The sequence below is a fragment of the Saimiri boliviensis genome, chromosome 6 (genome assembly GCF_048565385.1).
Source record: "Saimiri boliviensis isolate mSaiBol1 chromosome 6, mSaiBol1.pri, whole genome shotgun sequence".
Lineage (NCBI taxonomy): Eukaryota > Metazoa > Chordata > Mammalia > Primates > Cebidae > Saimiri > Saimiri boliviensis.
This window is the reverse complement of record NC_133454.1, coordinates 37095143-37121916: the sequence shown is the minus strand read 5'-3', so window position 1 is coordinate 37121916 and position 26774 is coordinate 37095143. Positions and strand designations below refer to the sequence as shown.

Genomic DNA, 26774 nt, shown 5'->3' with positions numbered 1-26774 from the left:
ATAAAATGGTTCTCCGAAATATATCATTGCTGAGTTATAAAAGTGTACAGAATACAAAATGTAGGCAAAATTTCATACTATCAGCTTTAAAGAAAGACAGATTTAGTCAAACTCCTTGAAGAACATGGTCTTTAAACTATTAAAATGTCTTAAAGAAAGACAACGTGGGGCATCTTAAGGATGAATTAGCAAGATGATTAAGAACATCAAACTGGGCTGGAGTCTAGCTGGAATGGAAGTGGAAATAGAAGGAGCCAGAGTAGTGTGAAATTAAAGTTCAGAGGATAACTGTAGAAACATAGAGGTACAAATAAATTTTGAAAATGGAAACATCTAGTATTGGATGATCTCAGTCTAGAAGAACTAAATAGTGACAATAAATTTATATTACACCTTTTTTTAATTCCAAGGAAATTTTTTAATTCTTTAAGGAAAGTAATTCAGTGTCCCCCCAAAATAGATTAAGTATGAAAGATTTTTAAGAGGTCTGTCTTTATATGGAAAAAAAGGAAGATAGAAAATTAAGCATGAATGTGTACCAGGAAGAGACAGAATAGGGACTTAACAACAAATGAGGAGAGAATAAAGGAATGGAGTTATGAATAAAGTATAATTTTCATTATCCATAAAAACTGGGAGTCCTCAGGGAAAAGAAGGAAAACAGGGGAAATTTTATTAGCAAAATATTTTATTTAAAGGAGTATAAAAGAAATTATTTGGCAGCAGAAAAAGACAAGATGTTTTTATTTTGACAAGATGATCTTTAATTTATCAAAAAAGTTCATTAAATATATTTAATATTAATACATGTTAAATAATATTGTATTGTTAATACAATAGCAATATTCCAGCACATTACTAATATGCTAGGATTTCAGCACAGCTATTGGTTAATAACACTCACTCAATATCTTTTCATAAATTAAATCTAAAAACTAAAATCACATAAGCCATGGATTTTAAACCTGAATGTAAGAGACCATAAATTGGTATGCAAAAGATGATAAGTTGAATAGATTTTTTTGAAGCACATTTTGAAGTAAGTGTTAAACATCTCCATGACATGTTTATTATATATCTAGTATTCTCAAAAGAATGAATAATGAATTCAGTAAAAAGGTCTGTTGTTGTATAAGGTGAATGACGTTTTATTTTATTATTTTTTGAGTCTGCAAAAACTAACATTTTGTTTACTTGCTGTAGCTTATCTTGCTTTCAAGAGACCATTCTCATCAGCTTCTAGTGGTTCGCAGTAGTTTCTTTGTAGAAAATATTCACTTAACTCAAAATCCACTGTCCAAAAGTGATAATACTAGCACCCACTGTTTAAGTTTGGGCTAGCTCTGCTTACTTCTGAAGACTTGAGTCGTCTTTTCACTCTCAGGTGAAAAGAATTTATTTAATTCTCCTTTCTGTCTCCCTGATGGAAGCCACAGCCCTATTCTGATTCACTAGTTTTTTCCTTCAAGCCATGTGAGGAGCGTGAGAACTCCAGCGCCTTTCTTCACACCATGTGCAGCCTGTGACTCTATCTTCGGCACACGCCATAGCCATTGCTGCTCCACTGCTTGGGTACCATGTTGGATATGGTGCCAGGGAAATCGTGGAACATCTTTTCAGGGCTAGCAATTTTCAGGACTGTGCTCTCAGAATAAAAAATAAAGTCCTGCTATAATGGAGTGTTCCCAGGAAAGAAAATGACCCCTTACTTGATTTTTTCTCCCCATTTTCCAGGTACTCCACCATGAAGGGGCAACGCAAGGTCATTTAAGTGTGTGTGTGTCTCTCTCTCCTCTTCTCTCAGGACTGGAAGGGCTGTGCACTAAGTGCTTCTCCTTTCTGTCTCTGCGAGACTCTACCTATGTCACATTCTATTCATTCTCCACACCTTGGCTTTTAATAAAATTCTATCTTCCAGTTAGTAAGCTTTTCACTACGTAAGTGAAGAGAAGTTCTTCTACTTAGAAATTCTCTCAATGAAAAAAGCTTGATTTTCCATACTATTGCCTTTCCAGAGACACAAGAAAGTCAGCTTTGAGACTCATTTCTTTGTGCTAGATCAGTATTTTCAAACTTGAGTGTAGATCAGAATCACCTGGAAAGTTTGTTAAAACAGAGATTGCTGGGCCCCACCAGCAGAGTTTTTTTTGTTTTTGTTTTTTTGGTTTTATTTTCAGTAGGTGTGGGGTGGGACTTCAGAATTTGCATTTCTAACAGATTCCCAGGAAAATGACATTTTAAAATTACTCGTTATTACTTGACATGAATTTATAAGAAGACTCAGGGATTATAGGAGACCATTTACATAAACATTTCTAGCCCATACAATAACCTTACAAGTAGGTATGACTATTATCTCTACTTTCTCAAAGAGATACAATGAGTCTTGGAGAGGTTACCTGACTTCCAACATGGCAGTGTTTATAAGTGGCAGGGCCATGATTTGAACCCAGCTCTGGCTCCAAGGATGTACTTCATCACACTGACTAAGGATCCAAGCAAAAAATGAAGGTGATGGTAAATTTAAAACTGCTCTAATAGTGCTTGGACTGCTCTAACAGTGCTTGCACACACACAAATACACATGCACATACATGTACACAGAAAGCATCCTGGCTTCTAAAAGGGTCAATGCTGAAGCCAAGAATATCCACTTAGGGGAATAAACTTACTGAAGTACGATATTTCCCTGACTCCTTCATGGGAGGGAACTGGAATGCACAGGCGCTGGAACTAGCCAGTCACTTCGGTGCCGGCAGAGGGGACCGCTGCTCATTGGGATCCACTGCACTTCGCCCCTCGCGGGAGGGAGCACACAGGTGAGCGGGTACAGGAGCTATGTTTTGCCGACGACTATGCCTGTCTTTTAAAACTGACAATGGTGTTTTGGAGATGAGAAAGCTGTGTTAAAGACAACTCTGTAGATTCTTGGCTCATTATGTCCTAAAATTATATGTCCTGTAATTATAAAACCAAATTCATAATGCTTCTTTTTGATACGAAAATGAAGTACGGTTATCAATGTGACGTTTGGAGTCTAATCAGAAAAATTTATCTTTAGAAGTGACAGGATTATTTCAGTATGGTTATCTATGGTGCTACCTAATCACAACCAAAGTTCTTCAATACAGAAATTTCTTGAATTCTCATTCAATGCATATGGATATGATAGTATAAGGGCAATCAATATGTTACAATGTGATGTTATAGCAAGACTCTATAGCTCTTTGAATTTGTAATTGTTAATTCTTCTATGTACTATAAAATTAGAAATGTTGCACTTAAGCAGGATTACAACTCTATGATGCCAAAAATTTTGAAAAGGAAAATAAATCAAACTGTTCTATTACTCTAATATATGTACTATAAGAAAGACACAGGATGACAACCTTTCCAGTGAAAAAGACAGAAAATAGCCTTTCCAATGAAATGGACAGACTTCTAATCCCAGATTCCTCACTTGGTATCTGTAAGACCTTGTTGATTGTCTCTGAGGCTCTCCTATGTAAAATGGAATAATATATAAGACTGTTAAGGGACTGTTGGGGGAATCAGAAATTACTCAGAGGTTTCTAGGAAGCAATGAGTGTTTTAGACAATAACAGCTATTTAAATGAAATGAAATAAAGATTTAGTTGAATTTGCATTTTGAAATAAAATTTAATCAGTAAGCATACTGTCTCTGGACATATATGTTTGCATATGAATAATTATAGAATCTTTGAATTGCATGTGACTTATGTGTCATCCAGCTCAAACCTCTACTTAATGCAAAATCTGATAAACAACTTTCTTAAAATGAATTCATTCAGCTTTGCTCCAACCTTTCCGATGACCAGACTTCAAAAGTTGCATTTGTTTTCAAGGCAAGGATAAGGGTGAATTAAGAGAATCTGCTTCCTGGTGGTATATGGTTTCATCATTTTTCTCCTTCCTTGGGTGATGTCTGAAGTCACCTTTTATGCCTGAGTTGGCTAGTTGCCTTCTAGTAGACTTGCTGATTAGTCTGCTCTAAACTTCCAGAACTAATTACAATACAGAGATGTAGGTTGAATATCACAGTTTAAGAAAATTATTAATGCTCTCTCTTTCTTCAAACTAATTCTTAAAAATAAATAAATAAATAAAACCAAAAAGGGGTACTATCATTTTGTGAGACCCCTTCATGCTTTTCGTTCATGTAGTATTATTAACTACAATTCGTAGGTCTGTCTTAATGGGGTCTTTACTTGAATATCTGATCATTGCTAGGTACCAGGGAGTCTTAAGAGCAATTTGAGATTCCTCATTCTCATACTGCTTGGTATTCCTGATGCAATTCCTGTTAATTCTACCTCCTTGAAAACAAAACTATAAAACTCCCCAGGCACAATTTGTAACAGAATGTAGTTAAATCTGCACCACAAACTTATTCTTTATGTCAGCGTAACTTACTCACATTGACTCTATTTATTTCACTCTTAAGGCCATTAAAGTCTAAAAGATGATTCAAATGCTTGTTTTGGTTTGATTCATTATTCACTTACGTTTTTAAAGATGAAGATAGTTATTTTATCTCCAAATGAAATTAGCACATTCAATAAGGAATACAATATTAAATATCTAAAGTTTCAGCATTATGGCAAGGTCAAATGTGGTATTTTTTACTCTACTGATTCACACTTATGACCCAAATGAGGTTACTGCTTATGTACAGAGTATAGTTAAATCAAGGTTAGACAAGAAGTCTTCTCAAATACAAGATAGAGAACAAACAAATTGCACAGTATTGTTAAAATTTGCATTAGTGTTCATTCTTAATTATATATTATCTACATTTCCTAAATGTTAACACAGTAAGTCTTTACCCCATTATTGAGTCTACTTTTCTAAACGATATATATTGATAATGTGATATTTGTTTCAGTAATACTTAGCTGTGATTATGTAATGATTCACTTATTAAAATGAAAAAAATTCTTCTACAGTACATTAAAATTAGACATGTGAAAAATAATTTTCCTGAAAAAACTTTTATATTTTCCTCTTATAGGTAGCCAAAGCATAATTCTGTTTAAGAATATATTCTTATATTAAAGTTCTCAATTCTCAAATTATTTAAATAAATACAGTTTGAGTAATACTGCTAATACTTGCTTTAAAAAGAAACTGTTTAGATTAATCACATATTTCAATTGATTTATATCTTGAGAAGAATATGTATCATACTATTTCTAAGTTAAAATGGAGTATAAAAGCATATCAAGTAGGGTAATCTGGAAACTGTGTCATAGTGAACTGAGGGGTTTATGTTGTCTGCTACTTGGTACATTAAGAAACAATTTTTCCTATTGTTTTCCCATTATTTTGAGACATAACTACAAATATTGCACAACTGAACTTAATGTTTTAATGAATAAGAGTAGTTGATTTTCCTGAATCTATATTTTGTGTTACAATGAGATAAGCATATTGAAGTGAGTTAATCTAATTACACTTACACTGACCTCATTTGTAAAAAAAAAAAAAAAAAAAAAAAAAAAAAAAAAAAAAAAATCAGCCATGAAAGCACACACATACATTGAACAAATTTGCTAGTGTTTCCAAATCCTGGTTTTTCTGCACAGATATGTATCAGGAGAACTGCTATGATGCATGGTGCATGCAACTGCTTATCTTAGTCTCAGCTTTCACATGAAAACTATTACACAAATTCTATCATTATCAGAATGACTTTATGTGCCAATTCAAACATGAGCTGAATAATTTCACTACACATTATTGAAATGGTAAGGAGCATTTCCTTCAAGCTATCCCCTTTTAAAACTCTCTATACTTTCAGAAAACTCACCTGCCTCTGTACAAACGATTTTCTAATCTGCATAGCCACGTTAATCTCCCTGAGCTCAAGGTCTGTTGCTTGCCTATTGCCACTTTGATGTCTACTGCCAAACCAAATTTGATTTATTAGAAACATAGTACTTCTAGGAAATGCTTGCCCTCCTCCATTTCCTCCCACTTCCTTTTTTATTTTAGAGTCAGTGTAATTCTCCTAATACTAGGTTCAAAAGTAACCATTGCTTTTCCGTATTTTCTAAAATCCACTTAGTCCATAAACATAGTCAAAGCTTCCTCCTAAATGTATCACCTCCTCTCCATTTCCATTGCCACGTTCCTAAGCAAAGTCCTCGCTAACTCCCAAGGAGGCATAAATATTAAGTTCCCTGGGAAATTCCAGATCTTACTTCCAAAAATTAGATTCTATGCCTGTTCCAATTCTCACTTGGTCTAAAAATCTTTATCTCAAACTTTTATACTGAAGTAAGTATATGACGAATGGGCCTTCAAAATCACATTTAGTTCAAATGGAAAGAAATAGTCAAGCAAATAAACACAAATTTATTTTTCCAAAGACAATATTAATTGATGTTTCTGTTTTGTTTTGTATTAAAATGTCAAAGATGCCAAATACTGGGGAGAAAAGTGTAATGTAGACGTTAGGTGACAAGATATTAGAATAATTTCAATTATTTCTGAAGTGTATAATAAGAATGAAAGAAAGGAGGAGTGAAGTTAGAGATAATGGACTTTTTGAAGTCTTTATATATGTTACATATAAAACATATGCAACATGAGCACCGTATAGTATTGCAATAGACTCATAATTGGCCTTTCTCTCTGTTGACACTTCTTTCCTCCAATCTACTTGCACATGAATTTGTGATGAATCTTCCAAAACAATGGCCCATATACATCATTCTCTTGCTCAGAGTCCTTTATTGCTTCCTCATTGCCTGCAAAATAGACTATACACAAGCCTTGATTTGGAATTTATGACTTTCATAAACCTACCGTTAAGCCACCATTCCAATTTATTTAAACTCTGTGCTGGGGACCTGCGGCTGATCAAGTTTTGTTTTCGAAAATTACAATTCTCTTGGTCCTATCCTTATCCTGAAACAAGGAATCCCAAAGACAGAGCAACTCATTTAAAAATACAGAAAACACAGAAGAAAAGACAATGGCTAAACATCTCCTGTGACACCTAGATCCCTTGAGGAAACCAGGGAAGTTTGTTGGATTTATTCTCTATGTATGCCCATTCTTCCAGATTTATGAATACACACATATATCTCTGTTGCATCTCCTATATTTACACAAAAGATAATATGCTATATACCCTTTGTTTTTTCCCTTTGAGATTGTTCCTTATGGGTACTTACACAGCTTCCCTATTTTTTACTTCTTTTCTGTAATGATTAAAAAGTATGCCATTTTACCACAATTTTTTTCTCTAATTCCGATTTTGCACTGGTTCCATTTAGACTGTTTATAATATTTTATAATTACAAATAATGCTTCATTGAATAACTTATCGTATTTCATCTTGCATATGTGCAACTCTACCTATGGGATAAATTCCTAGAAGTCAAGTTGCTGGGTCAAAGGGTGTGGTGCATTATTAGTTTTACATATATGCCAAATACACAATTTACAGTTTTATCAATACTGTATGAAAGTATGTATTTTCTCATATCTTTGCCAACATAGTAACTTATCAACCATTCTATCTTGGTTAAGCTGATAAGAAAAAAATGGTAGCTGGTTATGGTTTCACTCAACAAGTTTCTTGTGGTTGAGACTGAACATCTTCCTTATGTGTAAAAACCATTTCTATTTTGTTTTCTGTGAACATAAATATGTCTTTTGACTATTGTTCTATTAATCTAATTACTTTTTACTGAGTTACAGAAATTCTTAACCTATGAGAAAATGTATTTATTATTAAAAATTGCCAATATTTATTGAGTTTATCATTTGACTTTGCTCATAGTGGTTTTTTTCTGTTTTGAAATTGTTTTAATTAAAATTTTTTAATTATTTAAAGTTTTTATCACACACATAAGGGACTTCATTCAAATAATTTTCTGAATTCTCTGAGTTTTTTATAGTTTAATTTTAAGATAAATCTCCCAAGACTGGGAGTACCACTTTTAAAACTTTATTAGGACCTAATTGCTAGGGCCAGAGTTTTAGGGATGCTTCTACCATCATAATAACATTATATTTGTAACTTGGAAACAAAGTATTTTTCTATCTATTCAACACCTCCTTTAAGCATATCCCTATAGACATCTAGGCCCCTACAGATGTCTCCTGAACTCTTGTCAATTCAGTCCTAAGGTACATAATCACTTACTACACTTTCTTCATGACTGTTGTCCCATACTCTCTTCCCTTTCAGCACAGCACTAACCTTCCGATAACCTGTTGGCATTTTCTGCAAACCTAATCACTATGGGTCCTAAAACAAATTCATCTTAAATATTTTATCATTTTATCCTCTTTATCTTAATTGAATTATTTGTTTTCCTTAAGATTCCTACTTTCTTCCCAACCCAGTCAAGTCAGGGCCATTCATTCCTAAAGAAGAGAAAAGTCTACATGCCCTTCTTCTCCACCAGTTCTTCTAGGCTCATTCCATAGATAGCTAGTCCAACTACTCTCTTCTTTACAGTCTACTCCCTTCTGTTTTAAGAATCCTTCCTCATCACCATGTCACCTTCTACCGACATCTCTAGCTCATTCCTTCATTTTCTCAAGAATTTCAGAACATAATTCAAATTCAACCTAATTCAAATCAACCTCCAGTAGAAGTTTTGTTCCTAAAGCTAGACTGTGAGGATTAAATCATGGCTTCTCCATTAGCATCATACACTTGAGTAAGTAAACCAATGTCTTTGTGCTTTAGTTATCTGACGTATAAAATGAGAGTAGTAGTACTAGTGCCTACTTCCTAAATTTGTTAATGTTGCTGTGAAGATTAAATTAGATGTTATATAAAAAGTTCTTAAAACAACAGCCACCATGTTGAGGGTACTCAGTGGACATCAATTATTATTATTTACACTTTCCCCAAGTTCCCAATGTCTTTTTAATGACCAAATTCGCTATTCTTGTTTCCTCTATAGCTCTTGATGAAATTAAGCATTTCTCACTTTCACACACTTCTCTTTTTAATAGCTGTTACCTTGGCTTCTGTAAGACTGTGTTCTTTCATTCCCCTCCTCCTCTTTGAACAGTGCTTCTTTATCTCCTTCACTATGCTTTCTCCCTTCCCTGTGTTTCTAACCAGACATATTCTCTCTGTGTCTGCCACTCTCCCTTTCACCTTAGTGTACATTGAAACTTTTCTGTGTCATGTGAATTTTACTTCATCCTAACTTACTGGAATATAATAAGAAAAATACCACCTTAAAGGATTCTGAATGCAAAGAATAGACTGAGACAGCTTTATTAGTTAATAGTGGCAGGTACCTGGGCCTAATGAGTGCTTTTGACATGTAAGCGATGTTGAGCACCTTTAGCAAAATCTACACATTTCATTGGATATATTACAGTAAACACACATCTTCATAAAGGTTGGAGTAATGGTCATAGGAGAGTAGTGGTGCTACCGGTATAATATTGATTTTCCTGTGGTATTGGTTCTCTTATTTTCTGATCTATAATTCTATTACTCTTCAAAAGGTGAAATACTTTATAATTTATTTTTATGCCCTGCAATCCTAGTTGTGACTGGATTCCTGATGCTTTCCATTTTCTTGGTTAAAATAACAGACAGTAATTGTAGTAACCATAGTTACACACCTGGCTCTGGATTTGATTCTACAGTTTCTGGATCTCTTTTCTTTCTCTGACATCCGGTAAACAATTACCCTGTCTCTTTGCCTATGTTTGGCTTCTGACGCCTATCTGAGAAAATGTATGAGTTCTCTTTCACCTTTCCCTCCCACCTTCACATCTCATTCTTACTGCTGGTTTCTTCATTCATTTAACTTGTTATGGAGTAATATGACCAGATACGTGTAACGTTTTAAAATTCACAATATTTTCCAGATGAATTAATTACAAACATAAAACTACTTAAATAAAAGCATAGGGAGTATTGAATTGAAAATGAAACACTAAAAGATTTTAGTAAAGAATTCTTTTTGAATGCCGCAAACTGAGAATTGAAACAATAAGTTAAACTGGTCATATTAGATATTAAAAACATACTTTCAGAAGAGCAGCAAATACCATTTGGATATGTTTTAAGCGTTCATACATCAGCTAGTAACATTCAAAAGTATATTGAGTAATTAGCTACATAACAGACCTCTGTGTTATTTATACAGATGACAACTAAGTTATCCAAAACCCTGATAAATCAAACCAGGGATGTATTTGCAGTGCTAGATTTGCGTTTCATGCTACCTTAAAGAACCTTTCTGCACTGAAACCACATCAGCTTGAACACATATATCCAGCAGTGCTTCTAGGATGGTAAGAGAGGTTGTTAAAGATATGTTAAGTCTCTTACAGTGCTGTATTATTGCTTTAAGGGCAAAGTATACATCAATTCCTTCTTTAAAAAACTACTCCTGTGATGACACTGATGTGAATTCAAAAAGCTTTTAAGATTTTCTTAGACTGATTCCATGCTTGAAGGCAAAACTCTCCACTAACCATTATTAGAATAATGCCTAAATTAACTGATCTGTTGTGATTCATCTGTATGACAGTATCATTGGCAAACAGTTAAAAGTGTCAGTTATTCACCACCATATACTAAGAGGGTGAATTGCTATTCATTCCTTACTGAATTAGCACAACATTCACATAGAGAAGAGGCTAAAGATCCATCTTTGGCATTTCTGGTTTCCTCTTGTGGTCCAATCAAGTCTTTAGGTCTGAGGCTTTGAAGGGTAACTGAGTAATAACTGTGTCTGTATTCCATAAGGTCAGGGTGTGTGCCTCATTTGCCCACTTCTGTACCGTGACTGTAACACAGTGCTTGGAAAATAAACAGAACTCAATGAATAATTGTTGAATGAGTAAATGAATGGAAGATTCTGCAGTCAACCACAAGACTTAACTGAAAAAAGGCTTGAAGCAGCATTGTGCTTATACTTCAGGCAATAAATTTCAAGGTTTAAATAATTATAATTTAGAACCAAATAGGGCCAAAAAGAGGTAAGGTTATATTTTTATCCAAGGTTCTGCCTTCTTTCCCCGTAACTCTTACTAATTTATCAGGTCTCTCTAACGTGTCTTCCTCTCTAGGAATCCTTCTCTGACCTTTTCACCAACCCAGGCTAAGAACCCATCTTCTATATACCTCATGGTGGATAAAACAGTACCAGATCAGTTTGGTACTATTTGAAAAGAAGAGTGACTGACACAACCTGAGTCTGGAAAGGTTGAAGGACCCACAAAGGGCCTTGTCTAATTCTAAGGGGCTTAAGAAACATCCCATGAATGATGTAAAGCCATTGAAGAGATTCTAGCAGTAGTGGCGATATCATATTTTAATTCAAAATGAATCATTTTGAGAAATTGTAATAGAGCGTGGGGTGGTAAGATTTTATAAACATTATTTTGACAGTCTAGATAAGAGATCATGAGAACAGAGGTGAGAGAGAGATCAGATTAAATAACCAGTTATGGGGTAAAATCAGAAGGAATGAACAGAACAGAGGTGAGAAGAAAGATCAGATTAAATAACTATTTAGGGGACAAAATCAAAAGAACCGGATAATGGTTTAGATATAGGGAAGACAGAAAGATTAGTTTCAATCACTAATTCAAGAATTTACTGACTACCTCCTGTATTCTGAGTACTGTGCTAGGTAGGAGAGATAGGACATCAAACAAGCACCATCCTGCTCTCAAGGGATCACAGTCTAGGCGAAGAGATTATGGTGTTGAGTTGAGCAAAGGATTGAGATCTTGATGACTTTCAGGTTCCTAGCTCAAACCACTGAATTGATGAAACTACCAATACCCAGGAAAGAAAATAAAGGAGAAGCAAGTAGGAAAACAAGATACCTGATCAGGTACTGGATCTCTCTGCCTTCCCAGCGGCGTTTGACTTGAACCCGGAGCTCGCTGAGCAGATCACGGAGCCGAAGGCTCTGTTAGACCGAGAAGGGAACCGGCGGCACAGCAGCCTTATTGACATAGACAGCGTCCCTACCTACAAGTGGAAGCAGCAGGTGACTCAGTGGAACCCTGTGGGACCGAAAAAGCACAAGATGCCCCTCTTGTTCAACCACCTGGAGCCCCCGGAGCTGGCGGGGCATCTTGCCTACTTGGAGTATGGCTCCTTCTGCAAGAACCTGTTCCAGAACTATCAGTTTCGTGACTCATGGCTGAACCGTGGACAACCCCGTCCTGGAGCGATTCATCTCCCTCTTCAACAGCGTCTCGCAGTGAGTGCAGCTCATGATCCTCAGCAAACCCACAGCCCCGCAGCCAGCCCTGGTCATCACACACTTGGTCCACGTGGCAGAGAAGCTGCTGTTGGCAGTGGTCGGGGGCCTGAACCACAGCTCCATCTCCCGCCTCAAGGAGACCCACAGCCACGTTAGCCCTGAGACCGTCAAGCTCTGGGAAGGTCTCACGGAACTAGCAACCGCGACAGGCAACTGTGGCAACTACCTGCACTGGCTGGCGGCCTGTGTGGGTTTCCGCTTCCCCATCCTGGATGTGCACCTCAAGGACCTGGTGGCCCTGCAGCTGGCACCGCCTGACTGGCTGGACCCAGCCCGGACGCGGCTCAACAGGGCCAAGATGAAGCAGCTCTTTAGCATCCTTGAGGAGCTGGCCATGGTGAGCAGCCTTCTGTCAGCAGTTCAAGCCAACCCTGATCTGCTCAGCCTGCTCGTGGTGTCTCTGGATCAGTATCAGATGGAGGATGAGCGGCACCAGCTATCCCTGCAGCGGGAGCCACGCTCCAAGTCCTCGCCAACCAGCCCCGCGAGCCGCAGCCCGCCACCTCGGCCCCCGGTGCTGGAGGAGTGGACCTTGGCTGCCAAACCCAAGCTGGATCAGGCCCTCGTGGTGGAGCACATTGAGAAGATGGTGGAGTCTGTGCTCCGGGACTTTGACGTGGGTGGGGATGGCCACATCTTACAGGAAGAGTTCCAGATCATCCGTGGGAACTTCCCTTACCTCCGCGCCTTTGGGGACCTCGACCAGAACCAGGACTGCTGCATCAGCAGGGAGAAGATGGACTCCTATTTTCTGCGCTCCAGCTCTGTGCTGGGGGCCACAGGAGCTTCGTACACAACTTCCAGGAGAGCAACTCCTTGCGCACGGGCGCCTGCCGCCACTGCAAAGCCCTGATCCTGGGCACCTACAAACGGCCTCAAATGCCGAGCCTGTGGTGTGAACTGCCACAAGCAGTGCAAGGATTGCCTGTCAGTGGAGGGTTGGCGCAGGACCCAGAGCGTGAGCCTAGAGGGGTCTGCACCCTCACCCTCAGCCACACACAGCCACCATCACGGCGCCTTCAGCTTCTCGCTGCCCCGCCCTGCTCGGCGTCGCCCGGATGCGGTGCCTGCCATAGATGCCCGACCCAGAGCGCCCGCAGCGGAGTAGAGGAAAAGCTCCGGCGAGGCAGATCCTGCGCCCCGGCGGCGCGGCCGCCTTGCAGGCCGCCCGAGGAGGCCCCTGGGAACGCCTGTCAGTAAGATGTCGCCCCCTGTGAAGCTGACGTTCCAGTTCCTGGCCTGTGCCTTGGCCTCCTGCTGTCTGGCTCCTGCAAGACACGGAGGAAGCGGCCTTCTGAGCACAGCCCCGTGGTCCCCCCGGACAGGACCACCCCAGTGTTCACCCGTGCCCTGAGCTTTGGGGACAGAACCGCCCTGGTTGACCAGCACGGCCACCACAGGTACGCGGAGCTTTATTCCCGCAGCCTTCGCCTGTCCGGGGAGATCTGCAGGCTCCGCAGGTGTGCTGGCGGGGGTCCTCCGCGAGGAGAGGGTCTCCTTCCTGCGCGCTAACTACGCCTCCTACGTCGTGGCCCAGTGGGCCTCGTGGATGAGCGGCGGCGTGGCGGTCCCCCTCTACAGGAAGCACCCCGCGGCCCAGCTGAGGGGTGTCATCCGCGACTCCCAGAGCTCGGTGGTCCTCGCCGGCCAGGAGTACCTGGAGCTCCGGAGCCCGGTGATCAGGAAGCTGGGGGTCCCGCTGCTGCCTCTCACGCCAGCCGTCTACAGTGGAGCTGCGGAGGAAGTGGCAGAGGGGCTGGTCACGGAGCAGGCGTGGAGAGATCAGAGCGCCATGATCATCTATGCCAGCGGGACCACAGGGAGGCCCAAGGGTGTGCTGAGGACGCACCGCAGCCTCAGGGCTGTGATGACTGGGCTGCTCCCCAGTGAGCATGGACCAAAGACGACGTGATCCTCCACGTGCTCCCGCTGCACCACGTCCATGGTGTGGTCAGCGCGCCGCTCTGCCTGCCCTGGGTGGGTGCCACCTGCGTGATGACGTCGGAGTTCAGCGCTCAGCAGGTCTGGGAGAAGTTCTTAAGTTCTGAAACGCCACCCATCAGTGTGTTGTTTATGGCAGTGCCTACCGTATACACCAAGCTGAAGGAGTACTACGACAGACATATTACCCGGGCGCATGTCCAGGATTTCGTCCGTGCCGTTTTCGTGAAGAAAAAATCAGGGTCATGGCCTCAGGCTGCGCCGCCCTGCCCCTCCCCGTGCTGGAGAAGTGGAAGAACATCACAGGCCACACCCTGCTGGAGCGGTGCGGCAGGGCTCTCTCCGGGCCCCTGAACGCCGCAGCGCGCGTGCCAGGTTCTGTGGGGACCCCGCTGCCAGGAGGGCAGGTGCGCACTGTCTCCGAAAACGCACAGAAGGAAGGCTGCGCCCACGCCGTCCACGCAAAGGGAGACGAGAGGGGCACCACGGTGACCCCGGGGTTTGAAGAGAAGGACGGGGAGCTGCTGGCGACGGGACCCTCCGTGTTTCGAGAATACTGGAATAAAAAGCGCATTCACCGGGGATGGCTGGTTTAGACAGGGGGACACCGAGGTGTTTGAGGACGGCCAGTGCTGGATCCAAGGCCGGAGCTCCGTGGACGTCACCGAGACCGGAGGCTACAGGGTCAGCGCCCTGGAGGTGCAGCGCCCCCTGCCGGCTCCCCCCAGCAGCACAGACGTGACTGTGATTGGAGTCCGGGGTATGACACGGGGCCAGCGGATCACTGCTGTGGTGACCGTTCGAGGACACTCACTGTCCCACAGGGAGCTCAAAGAGTGGGCCAGTTCTGCAGGCTGTAAGGAAGCCTGGCTGGGGAGGCCTCAGGAGACTTCAGTCATGGCGGAAGGCGAGGGGGCGGCCGGCGCGTCCCACGTGGTGGAGCAGGAGGAAGAGCTCACCTGCAGCAGATTCCTTCAGAACAAACATTTGTCTCTGTCTTGTTCCCTCTCCGTTCACACCCTCCCTGCTTCCACCCTGACTCGCCTTCTCCTGAGCACTGAAGGTAGTTTTGGTTCGTCAGCCAAACAGCAGGCAGCACAGCAGCAGGGCACCACAGAGGCCTGGGTGTGCAGAGCACAGCTAGAGCACTTACCTCGCCTCAGCGGCTGCTGCTTTCATGAAACAGCCACATTGCAGAAAAGAAAAAAAAAAAATAGTGTTTAGGACTAAGTGATATCCTTAGACTAAGCTTCTATTATTCTGTGATTCTAAATTACTCTTTTAAAGAGTAACATCTTACTCTTTAAAAGGACTCCTTTAGTTTCTTAGAGTAATTTCTAGGAAGGTTAATTATTTAAATTCACTCCCGCTAGTGAATTCAAAATGCAACCTGCCTTGCTAATTTTAGAGCCCTACAAATATTTTCAGAAATTCAAATCTCCCTTAGCTATGGCTAAATATAATTGTTGAAGGAGTACAGAACAAGGAGGTGATTAAAATGGAATGCACTGAACATGACAGAAAGAATAAAATGTAAGAACAAGTTCAGAAACTTAAAGAAAAATAGAATGGCTAGGAACCAAGAGCTCATCACGTTAGGCAACAACAAATGATGACGGGGAATGGCGGGGAGGCAGCCTAGTGACAGGGGACTCAGTGAAGACTGAGAAATTCAAACTCAATTTAATATGAAAGAAGACATTTCTGCAGAATTTGCAAAAGAATGACTTAAATCTGATGTTCAAAGACCTTATCGTGGCCTTTTACATAGGGATAAAGTAGAATTAGGAAGAATGGAGGTAAGGACACAATTGGATGACAGAATCATGATATGACTGGACAATGCAGCAGGAACAGGTTCAGTGACAACCCACCCAGGAATTATCATCTCAAAAAATGGGTAAAAATGAATTAACTTATTCCAGAAGTGTGCTTACAGTTGACAGGGCTCCTGCGAGGTTATCTGGAAAACACCACTCTTGAGAGATGCTCTTCCACAAAGAAGACATAGCAAAATCTTGGGATGTTGATATTATCATGAACTCCTTCAGAGATCCCAGCCCTAGGAAGCAGCATACTTGCAGAATGAAGGACAAGTGATAAATCTTAGATCTGAAAGTATGTTGAGAGCATAAAAGACTTAGTAAGATAATCTAGAATGATGTCTCATTAGCTGAAGTGTTGAGAAATAATCCAAAAATATGACTACATTATTGACGCAGAGATATTTATTGCATCAAGAAATGCCAAGTTTTTTTGATTACTAACAGAGGAAATGGGAACAAAAAACATAAAACATGCCCTGTCAATGATAATGCACTTCCATGGCAAAATATGAAGACATCGAAGTTTATGAGGTCAAGTCAAGCCAAGTCATTCATTTAATTCAGCCAAGCTTGTTGGAAAAAAAAAAAAATGGGGGATCTGGACATGGCATTTTAGAAAAATGAATAATGCCAACCTAAAAATGATTTTGGTGCTTAACATTAGAATTACTGTAGTCTGAAAAAAAAAAAGCCTTACTTTAAAAAATGTCAACACTTTCTTAATGGTGCAGAAGAATATCTCAATGATTTATAAGGAATCTACATGGATTCTGGTCAGCTTTTTTTGGAGCAAGAGCAAATAAAGCCATGTTGACATTAGCTGTGTTGTTAATACGCAAACAAGGCAAAAGTGAAACAGTTCTGCTGGCCTTAGCCCAGATGGATTCTGTGTTGGCAAAATTTATAAAGTGCATAACAGATAGCAAGATAAACAATGTTTCCCATATTTTCTAAAACAGTAATATGATCATATTGTTTTACCAAAAAGTAGAGAAAATTACCTGCTTCATGTGTATGTTTATATAAATTTTACTTAGTATACAAAGTGTGACATGCAACTCTCTTAAAATGAAAGGACTGTAAGTAACTTAATAAATTTAAGATGTGAGACACAAGAAAATACTGACCTAGGAAAATACTCTGTGGACAAGCTGTGGACAAGCAATGTATTATCACCATTATCACTCTGCTGAGTTTCTGGTGTTATATTAAAAAATTTAGATATATATAATTATCTCAATATTCCCTAATAATGATATAACAAATTTATTACATAAACACCATATAAAATATAACAACTATAAGCACACATTGGTAGAAGGGTTTTATCAGACTGTGCTGGGGGTAAAGCAGTGGTTCCTAAATGGCTGGCCTGACTATAAAGTCATGTGGGAAACATTTTCTAAGTTCAGATAACTTGGCCCTGGCTCAGATTCAGCAGGTCTACAGTGAAGCCTGTAAATCCATATTTTTTAAAAAAACATTCCTAGTTCAATTTTATGTCCACCCATGTCTGAGAGTCATAGGACTAGGGATAGAATGGGTAAATCAATGGAAGCTTATTAGAAGAGGTGTGCCTTGTGGAGCGGTTCATTCACACAGTATTCTGTACAACACTCTTCACTGAATAGTAACTATGTGAAAGGTACTTGGAATGTAAATTTAAAAGTAGACCAACTATTAGGTAATGTGACAATTCAAGTGAAAATATACACAAGATGCCCAGGAGGAAGCTCATGAGAAGAATATTTATATCAAGCAGGATGTTTGGAATCTTTTCTTGGAGGAAGGAAGGCTACAGTTGGAGCTTGAATAACAGAGAAGACAAAGGACTTTAGAAAAAGAGAGAAAATCAATAGAACAGCAAGAGGGAAGAGAGGAAAAGTAAAAAAGAAAGCTTAGGGGCAAACATACGTCTTGAAATTAAGTTTCTGGATATTCAGAAGTTAAATACACAAATCACTTAACAATTTTTCAGGTCCAATTCCCAAATGAAATCACATCTATTTTTACAATGTAGTCCCCATAATATGGTAACTGACTTTTATCTTTCTTATTTTCTAGGAATTATAGGAATGAAAAAAAATATAGCATCAAGATCTAAATTCCAGTTTTACCATTTACTGACTATATATCCTAAAGAAAAACATTTACCTCTCTACAACTCAATTCCTCTTATAAAATAGGCTTAATATTACTTTTTTATAGTGTACATATGACACTTTGATACATGCACAGAATGTGCAAGTCATAGTATTTAGGGTATCCATCACCTCAAGTATGTATCATTTCTGTGTTGGGAACATTTCAAATCCTCTCTTTTAGCTATTTTGAAAGATACAATACACTGTTGTTAGCTATAGTCATCCTACACTGTTTATTGAGCATTAGAACTTATTTATTCTATCTAATTGATTATTTGTATCCATTAGCCAACCTCTCTTCATCTTCCCCCAAAGACACACACACCACACACACACACACACACACACACACACACACACACACACCCTTCCCAGCCTGTGGTAGGGTTCATGTGCAAACTGCATTCATTACTTTCCTCCCTACCACCACTTCTGTTCCCAGTCTCAGCAAATGGTGCTACCAGTAATCCAATTGTCCAAACTAGAAACCTGGGTATTGCAGTTAACATCCTCCACAGTCACCCGTAGCCCATATGGCATCTTTGTGCAACTTAGAAAAGATCCTCTTTTCCCCTGACAGACATAGGCCATGCCAGAGCACACGAACAGGTAAGCAGGGCTCACAGGAGAATCAGCACCGACTATTTCCTGGGGAGCCATCCCTTGTGCAAGGCAACATCTGCAGGAGCATATGCAGTGTCCCTACTCTTCCTTGGTCTCAGTACCCAATTCCAAAACATTCCCTAATAACTATTATTACTGTTTTCTAAACATCCTTTGAACCTCTGCATATCTTGCTAACCCCAAAGTTCTCCTCATCCAAACTACTACCCTAACACAGAGATGATTTTAACAGCCTCTTTGCTGCCTCTGGTCTTGCTTACCTCTGTAACCTATGATGCAGTCAAAATGAAACTTTTCAACAGCAAATACAAAAAGTCATCTGTCTCCTTACTAAAATCCTGGTTAATGGCTTCCCATTGCCCTAGGAAAACGTAGAGGGTACATTCATGGGTACCACTTGATGGGTATGCAAGGTCTTTTATCATTGGCTGGCCGTCTGCTCCCTTCTCTGGATGCCGTTATCGCTGTTTCCCACTAACCACATTGCTTTCCAGCCTGATGAAAATCGTCTGCTTCCTTTGCTGCTTTGTGCATGCTATTCCTCCCAAAAGCCTTCAATCTCTTAGCCAATGCCTGCTTATGTTCCAGGTCTTAACTTAGATAATCTTTTTTAAAAAAAAACTTTGCTGACCATTCAAATGTAGTTTGAGACTTGCTTCTATGTTATTCTTTGTCCAATACTATCCTTTTCTTTCCATAATATAGCATTTTTTAATATTATAATGTAGGTTTGTCTTCCCAAGAAGGCAATCAGTGCTGTAAGGAGAGGCGCCGTGCTTGATGTGTAGACCATCGTGGTAGTGTTCACTGTGTGCCTGGTACACAGAGGCTGTTCCATAAATATTTATTAAGTTGGCTTATTAAACGTTAATGAAATAATTAGTATGATGTCTACCACACAGTAAGTGCTTCACAGATGGCAGTTATTATATTATTAGTTACATTAAAAGACTCTTTTTTAGTTCTTTGACTCCTCAGTGACCACATTAGTGGGAATTACCAGGAAATTAGAGAACATAAAAACAGCTATCTACAAATTTCTAAAGAATAAGATTTTGGGGATCACATATTTCTATCCCTCATTCCTAGATTGGGACCAGGAATGTAATGGGGCTAAAATTATTAGTTGAATTGGTGAAGCAAAGTTATTTTTCTTTCAGAGTTAAAAAAGAAGCTAACATTGAATTATTGTTTAATATTTATGTGGTTTGTGGCACTGACATTTCAAGAGTGAAAACTCTTTTTGTCATAGAACCTCTGTTGAGTGTCTATGGTTTGAATACACACACACACACACACACACACACACACACACACACACACATACACACACACAGAGTTATAGTTAGAAGATTGGTTACATCATCCCATTCATTTCGCAGGGCTTAATGTGAGAAAGAAGTCAGTTTCTCCAGGTACCTGTAACCATGGGAAACACAAGAGTAGAGGCAAGAGAAGAAAATAAAATGTTCCAAAGGGCATGAAATTGCTTCTAGCTTTTGCATCAGGCAAAAAAGATGTTAGTGTAGGAAATGTGTTATTTATATGAACACTGACCATTAAAATATTTTCACAATAGTCTCACCTCTTTTTTCTTTATCCTTAAAATAATCCTGTTTGCTAACAATGGCTGGCGTTTACTGAATGCAAACGCTGAAGCTGAGCTCTGATGCAAACCTAATCAAAGCTTTATCAATCCTTTGAAAAGTTCAAGAGATAAAACAGCTTCTAAGAATTGTCCTACATTGGGCCAAAAAGGGCCAGAACTTGGTCAGCTGGTCTCAATCAGGCACCCACTTAGAAGGGTGGGACCATAAGCAAGGCGGCTTATTAGAGCTGAAGCAGTTCTTGAGACCTAAACGCTGTTTGTCACCAGCACTTGCAAAGAGTGGGCAACAGGTCCTTCACTAAAGAGATCTTGGTAGCAGATCACAGTGTCCAACACATTCTACTCCTCATGTTGCTTGAATTCTCTCTTTCATTTATATGAAGGGGGCAGCATGTCCAAAATCTAGTAACCTATCTTCTTGGGGGAAATTTACAAATAGATTAATCTACAGCTGGTCTCAACTAATACTGACAGTCTCCCTCCTCTATGATCTAGTCCAGATTCCTCTTACCCTTGGCTGGTACTTCTGCCAGTCTCAGTTGCTTAGCTGCTGGCCTAAAAAATCATTCCTGAAGGATCTGAGTCCCTTAGCCTCAGAGTGTGGTGGCTGCATTGTTCATTTATTGCCACAATTGGTCAAGAAAGCACCAAGAGGCACCTAATACCTCACCTAGGTGTCAAACATATTTCTGCCTTTCCCTGTTTTGTAACTGCGCTTCCTCATTCTTGACCATCAGAGTCAATCACCCAAGATCCGACTTCACTTCATCTAATGTTCCCTATGAACAATGAGCTTGAATTACCCAGATATTAACCACGGCATATAGTTCAATGAAAATTATTATGTAACCCCTGCTGAAAGTGTTCCCTCCTTGGGCCATGAGAACTGCAAATCCCAAACTGATCTGAAGATCGTACTGCAGATACAAAAGTTGCAGGGACAAGAAGCACAAGTTTCCCAAGGGGATTTCTGGGCATGATTATAAGCAGAACCACTCCTCTTTGCACCCCTTAATTCCTGGACTCATTTATTCTTCCTACTGAGAACATAGTGCCAGCTCCCTTAGCACCCAGGTTCTTCTTCCATCATTGGGTTCTAGGTCCAAATGCTGGCTCTAGTTCAAACACTTGGTTAGTGATTATGGTTGACCTTTTGTTGGGAAACTACCCTCAGACTCCCTGACTATCCATATTTGATTGTTTCTGATGGTGCTAGTTGAGCACTGTCTTTTTGGATTGTCTCTTATCTTGCCCTAGCAACATGTGCTTTATTTAGCACCTTTATAATGATCTGTGGATCATACCCCCTTCACCGCTTCTCTGACCTTAACGGTCTTTATAATTGCATTCATTTGGATTTTAAAAGTTCAGTGATACCACCTGGCACCAATTGTTTTTGCTTCTATCATTGCCATTTCTATCAATGAGACTGTTTCTAGGTTGGTCCCTCTTATCACCAGCTCTGGCCTATAGAGACGGGTCTTGACGGAACTTCATAGTGATACTGGTGCAACTTTTACAGCCTTTGTAAGTGGTGTATTCTCTGTCCCTTTCCTTAAAACCTAATCATCTGATAGGTTTTCCAGCCTTACATAGAATATTTACTCCACATACCCAGTTTACATGTAATTCATGAACAATATGACTCTGTAACAATCCATTAAAAACAGAAAATATGTCTCTGAGCTTGGCTTATCTGGCTTAATAGCAACACAAGTAAGCATTCATTAAATGTATTTACAAAGATAAAACTTGGGAAATCAAATAATATTTGCAACTTGAATTTTAAAACTCCTCTTCCTTGCATTTAAAATTTATAGGAAGAAGGCCGAAATCAAACTTTCTAAACCCTAATTCTTTCTTGTATTTATCATATCCCACTCTTAGCTCAAATGTGAGCTACAACTGCCAATCCCTAGAAGATGCCTCATAATTTTTCTTTTCCTGTATTTTGGGTCTTCCTGTTCTCTTTGCCTTATATCCTATCTCTATCCCTCTTTGCCAGTTAAGCATTATCTTGCCCCATGGCAAATAAGATTTCATTATTCTTTCAAAGTCTAAGTCAAACCCTACCACTTCCATGAAGTCTCTCCTTGACCCCATCAAATAACCAATACCATACGTTTACTGTCTCCAATCTGCCAAGTGTTTTGTGCATTTTATATATAATCTTTAAGTCAACCACACAAGATGGAATTTATTCTGAATTTAATTGTGGGGATACAGGCCCTGAATCACACAAACCAACCAAACTAGTTTGCAAGAGACTGAGGTGGGGACTTTCAATGGTAAACCTGGTCTGAGAAGCTTCTTATGCTGAGCTTTCAGTGCTAAAATTGAGACTGAGTGGTTTCTCAGCATGTAGAACTTTCGGTGTTAAAACCAGACTGACCTGGGGAATCCAGGATCATTGTTCACTCTATTGACAGTTGGTAAGATGATAGCTGGAATGCAAACCCAGGTCTACCTAACTTCAAAGCCCATGTTCTTTCTTCTACCATGTTGCCCTTTTTAGGAATCTTCTTTTTAATTCCTGTGGTATCTTTTGCAAATTCTTTCATGACAATTGTTATGTTTAGTATTGTATCATAATTATCAATATATTTGTTATGTTGCTCCTGATAGATTCTCTTAAGAATGGGGCTGGGTCTGACTCATCTTTGAATCTCAGATAAAACCTAGCCTAGGATCCTGTACCTGACCCCAGTTGCCTCCGTGATCTCAACACTTACTTCTTTATATTCTATTTTTTTTCTGTTACCTTCTATATTTCTTCTATTGTCTTCTATATTATTATCTTGTATATTTTCTGTTCTATTTAAAGCTACAACTCACTCCTTAACCCACACTCCCAACCCACTTAGGCTTCCCTCATTTTCCTTCTTTTGCATAGTACTATCACCTTCTAACATTCATATTATATAATTATTTACTATTAATGATTTATTACCTGCCTCCTCCTGGTATAATGTAAACTCCACAAGGGCAAAATATTTCTCTCTCTTTTGTTACTGATATATTCCAAGAAGCTACAACAGTGCCAGAAACAACTGGAACATTCCTAATAAATATTTGGCAAATAAATCAATGAATAAATAAATGAGGTTATTTTATTATATGCATAACTGCACACTATAACAAGAATTATAGTGGCCAGGAATGTAATTGTCAGAGTTGTAAATAATGCAAGAGACATATAGAGATACGTCAGGACATGGATTTCCTCTTAGTTGAAATTCATTGTATCAGAGGACAGCTGCTCCCATCCATTTCTGGAACAACACTGTTCAATACAGTATCCACTATCTATGAAGCACTCTAAATGTGAATTAAATTCAGCAGTTCCACTCTGAATTGAGATGTGACAAAGTATGAAATACACACCAGATCTCAAAGTCTTGGCATGAAAAAATGCTATCCTTATTAGCATTTTCACATTTATTGCACTTTTAAATGGTATTTTTGTATATATTCAGTTAGATAAATAATATAAAACAAACAAAACATTGGATTAAATTAAAATTAATGTCAGCTGCTTCTTTGTACATATTTAAATGTGGCTAATACAAACTTTAAAATTTTATGAGTCCAAAGGTACAACTGCTTTAAAGAGTTCCGTGACTCATGATGCAAAGGCCTTGAGAAGGACAAGCATGGCAGAACCTAGGATTGACTGGCAGCAGAACAGACCAGACTTGGTTTGGCTAGGATCCAATCGCCACAAAGTCTCATGAGGGGAAACCAGATAATTGAAGTTATATAACCCTAGACAATGATGTGATGATGCATAGGCAGGTAGGTACTCAACATCAGGGAGGTCTGAAGTGGCAATAGACACAGATCGTAGCACCCAGATGAATTCTTTCGGGGTAGAGCCTGGTAGTATAGAATCAGTGGAGATCCAGGAAAGGAACATTCAGAATCAAAAGTCACTGAAGGCAACAGAAAAGACATAATCTTAGGAAGACTTCTGCTCTGGAAATAAAGAGAATGAACCTAGTTCTAGGTAAGAGTGGAGGGCAAGACCTTAGTCATATGGGACATTAGTAAAGAACACAGTAGGTGCTCAGTTATTACCAACGTGGTATATATACAGTGTCCAAAGTCCTGACAACTGAGTCACTGAGCTACTGATGGGGCGACTTTCATATTTCCCTATCCCTATGAGGAATATTGGTCCCAGGGTCATGAGTAAGCCAATGGCAATGCTGGAAGAGTGGTGGGACAGATGCCCAACAGATAATTACATTAGTTTCTGTCAACTAACTAGATGAAGAAAACCCTAATAGTCCTACTTTAACCAATCCTGGTTCTCCCACACCCTCAAAATCATGAACCCAATAACCTCCACCTCAGCCACTGCCATGAACCGAGAAGGCACAAATGTCCTCAGACCTACTTTATTCAAATGACAAACTCTTCTCTAGTAAACTTTAAAATCATTTATCACTACATTCATTTTTAAAAGACTGTTAAAGGAGGTTTAGCTAGTAGAAATAGAACAATAATAACAAAACTGACAGTTTTTCAAAGTGTTATTTTATTTTAATAAATGTTACTTTAAATTAGTATAGCCATTTTGGAAAACAGCATAGAGGCTCTGAAATGGAAGCAGTTTTCTCTTTCCCCCTTGCAGGGCATGTGACAGGGGGTGGCCCACTTCTTTGGTGCACCGCTGCTCAAACCCTCTAGAAGCAGCATGCAGATGGGCAAGTCATGCGGCTCCAACACCATGGCAGTGTCTAGGAATGAGTATTTACAGATCCCAAAGCCCCAGTGGACATGTGTTACAGTGTGCTTTTTCTGCTTAGCCATCTGCAGGTGGCTTGTGTTCATTAGCTCAATTAGACCCTCTGCCTTATTGCAAGGACAGAAGGCTTTCTGTATCCTGGGGTTCTTGCCCTAGTATACTGAAAAAATTGGATTACACGTGAGGTTGGAGAATGAGTGCAATGTTTTTTTTTGAGTGGTGAAAATAGCTCTCCACTATCCCCAGATAGATGGGGAGCCAGAAAGGGGAAGGAGTGGGAAGGTGGTCCTCCCCTGGAGTTCAGCTGCTTAGTAACCGGACTCTCTTCCAACCACCATTGGCTGAATTTCCTTCAGCATCCATGTCATTCTGCTGTTGATGGCCTGCTTGCCTCAGTCAGTGTGTTTTTCTGCCAGTGTGTTCCTCTCAACTTCCAACCCCTTATTGTATGTGCCCACTAGGGTCTTGTAGTTTTTATAGGCACAGGATTGTCGTGGGGAGGTGGGGCGGTATGTGGCAGGCCAGAGTGGTCTTGGAAAGTGCATCATTTGGGCATGAAAACAGGAGTACCTGTCCTCACTTAGGTCTATGGTACAGGTCCAAGGGTAGAGCCCTCACCAGGGACACTGCCCTTCACTATCAGCATTTCTCTGTCCCACTCCCATATCAGTTCCTCAAAAAAATGAATTTTTCATGTATATATGCACATATTATTGAGAAACAGAATATATTCATATTGGCAGCAAATTATAAGATAAATACAAAAATACAATATCAGTTTGATCAACTAACATTAACTGCAAAATCTTCCAACTTCTTTGCCAAGCCAATTACTAAGAAAGATGCTTTCTATTTGTTTATTTTTTTGTAATACTAGCTCATTTTAAAATATGGCAATATCTGAGTTTAGAGGTCATAATCTTCTCACCATATTGATTGTTATGAAAGTTCAATTTAATCAATACAACAAATATTTAAAAATAGGAAACGTAATAGTATTCCTCATTCTAAACTGCTACCTATATATAACCATTTTTACAGCCAGATATAAAAGTCACTAAAAAGAGTGAGCTCCAAGTTACTGAAGTTTACTGCTGCAAAGGAGTCCGTCAAAATCTACTTCCTTCTCTTGTTCCCTTCCTTTCTCTTTCCCAAACGCTGCTTTTCAATGTGGTCTCTGCATTTTTGCTGTTCCACATTAAAATAGGTTTTCCACTCTAGTCTCTCAGGCAGGCCCCTCTAACTGACCATGTCACTTTGTCTTCACTTTGAATTATTATTCTACTGAAATACTTGTTGTTCATTCCAAAGTTTTTAACTTCATTGGTAAAGATGAAAACTAGTTTAATGAAGAAATGGAAGGAATGAAGGTCTATGGGAAAAAAGTTGATTAGCAGGTATTGCAATTATTTAAAAGGTCTATATACACCTACTATATAACCACAAAATAAAATAAACAAATAATTTAAAAATAAAAATAAAAAGGTCCAATATCAGGGTAACAAGAAAAAATAATTTCTGAGGTTAAAGTCTTTAATGAAGTCTAAAACAGCTCTGAATATAGCTCATATTTGACTATCT

At 39.5% G+C, this 26774-nt stretch overlaps 1 protein-coding gene, 1 long non-coding RNA gene and 1 pseudogene across 2 annotated transcripts in view; 2 read left to right on the top strand and 1 right to left on the bottom strand.

Moving 5' to 3' along the window:
• The window catches only part of LOC141584815 (uncharacterized), a 254402-nt gene that overhangs the window by 198048 nt on the left and 29580 nt on the right, over positions 1 to 26774 (bottom strand). The gene's annotated exons all lie outside the window — the stretch shown is intronic.
• On the top strand, positions 12045 to 13407 carry LOC101045436 (RAS guanyl-releasing protein 2 pseudogene; annotated as a pseudogene).
• Positions 13501 to 15464, top strand: LOC101045750 (malonate--CoA ligase ACSF3, mitochondrial). Its single transcript, XM_039471091.2, is given in 6 exon segments — positions 13501 to 13600; positions 13603 to 13775; positions 13777 to 14185; positions 14188 to 14465; positions 14468 to 14802; positions 14804 to 15464. Coding segments are annotated over 6 exon segments (1956 nt in total).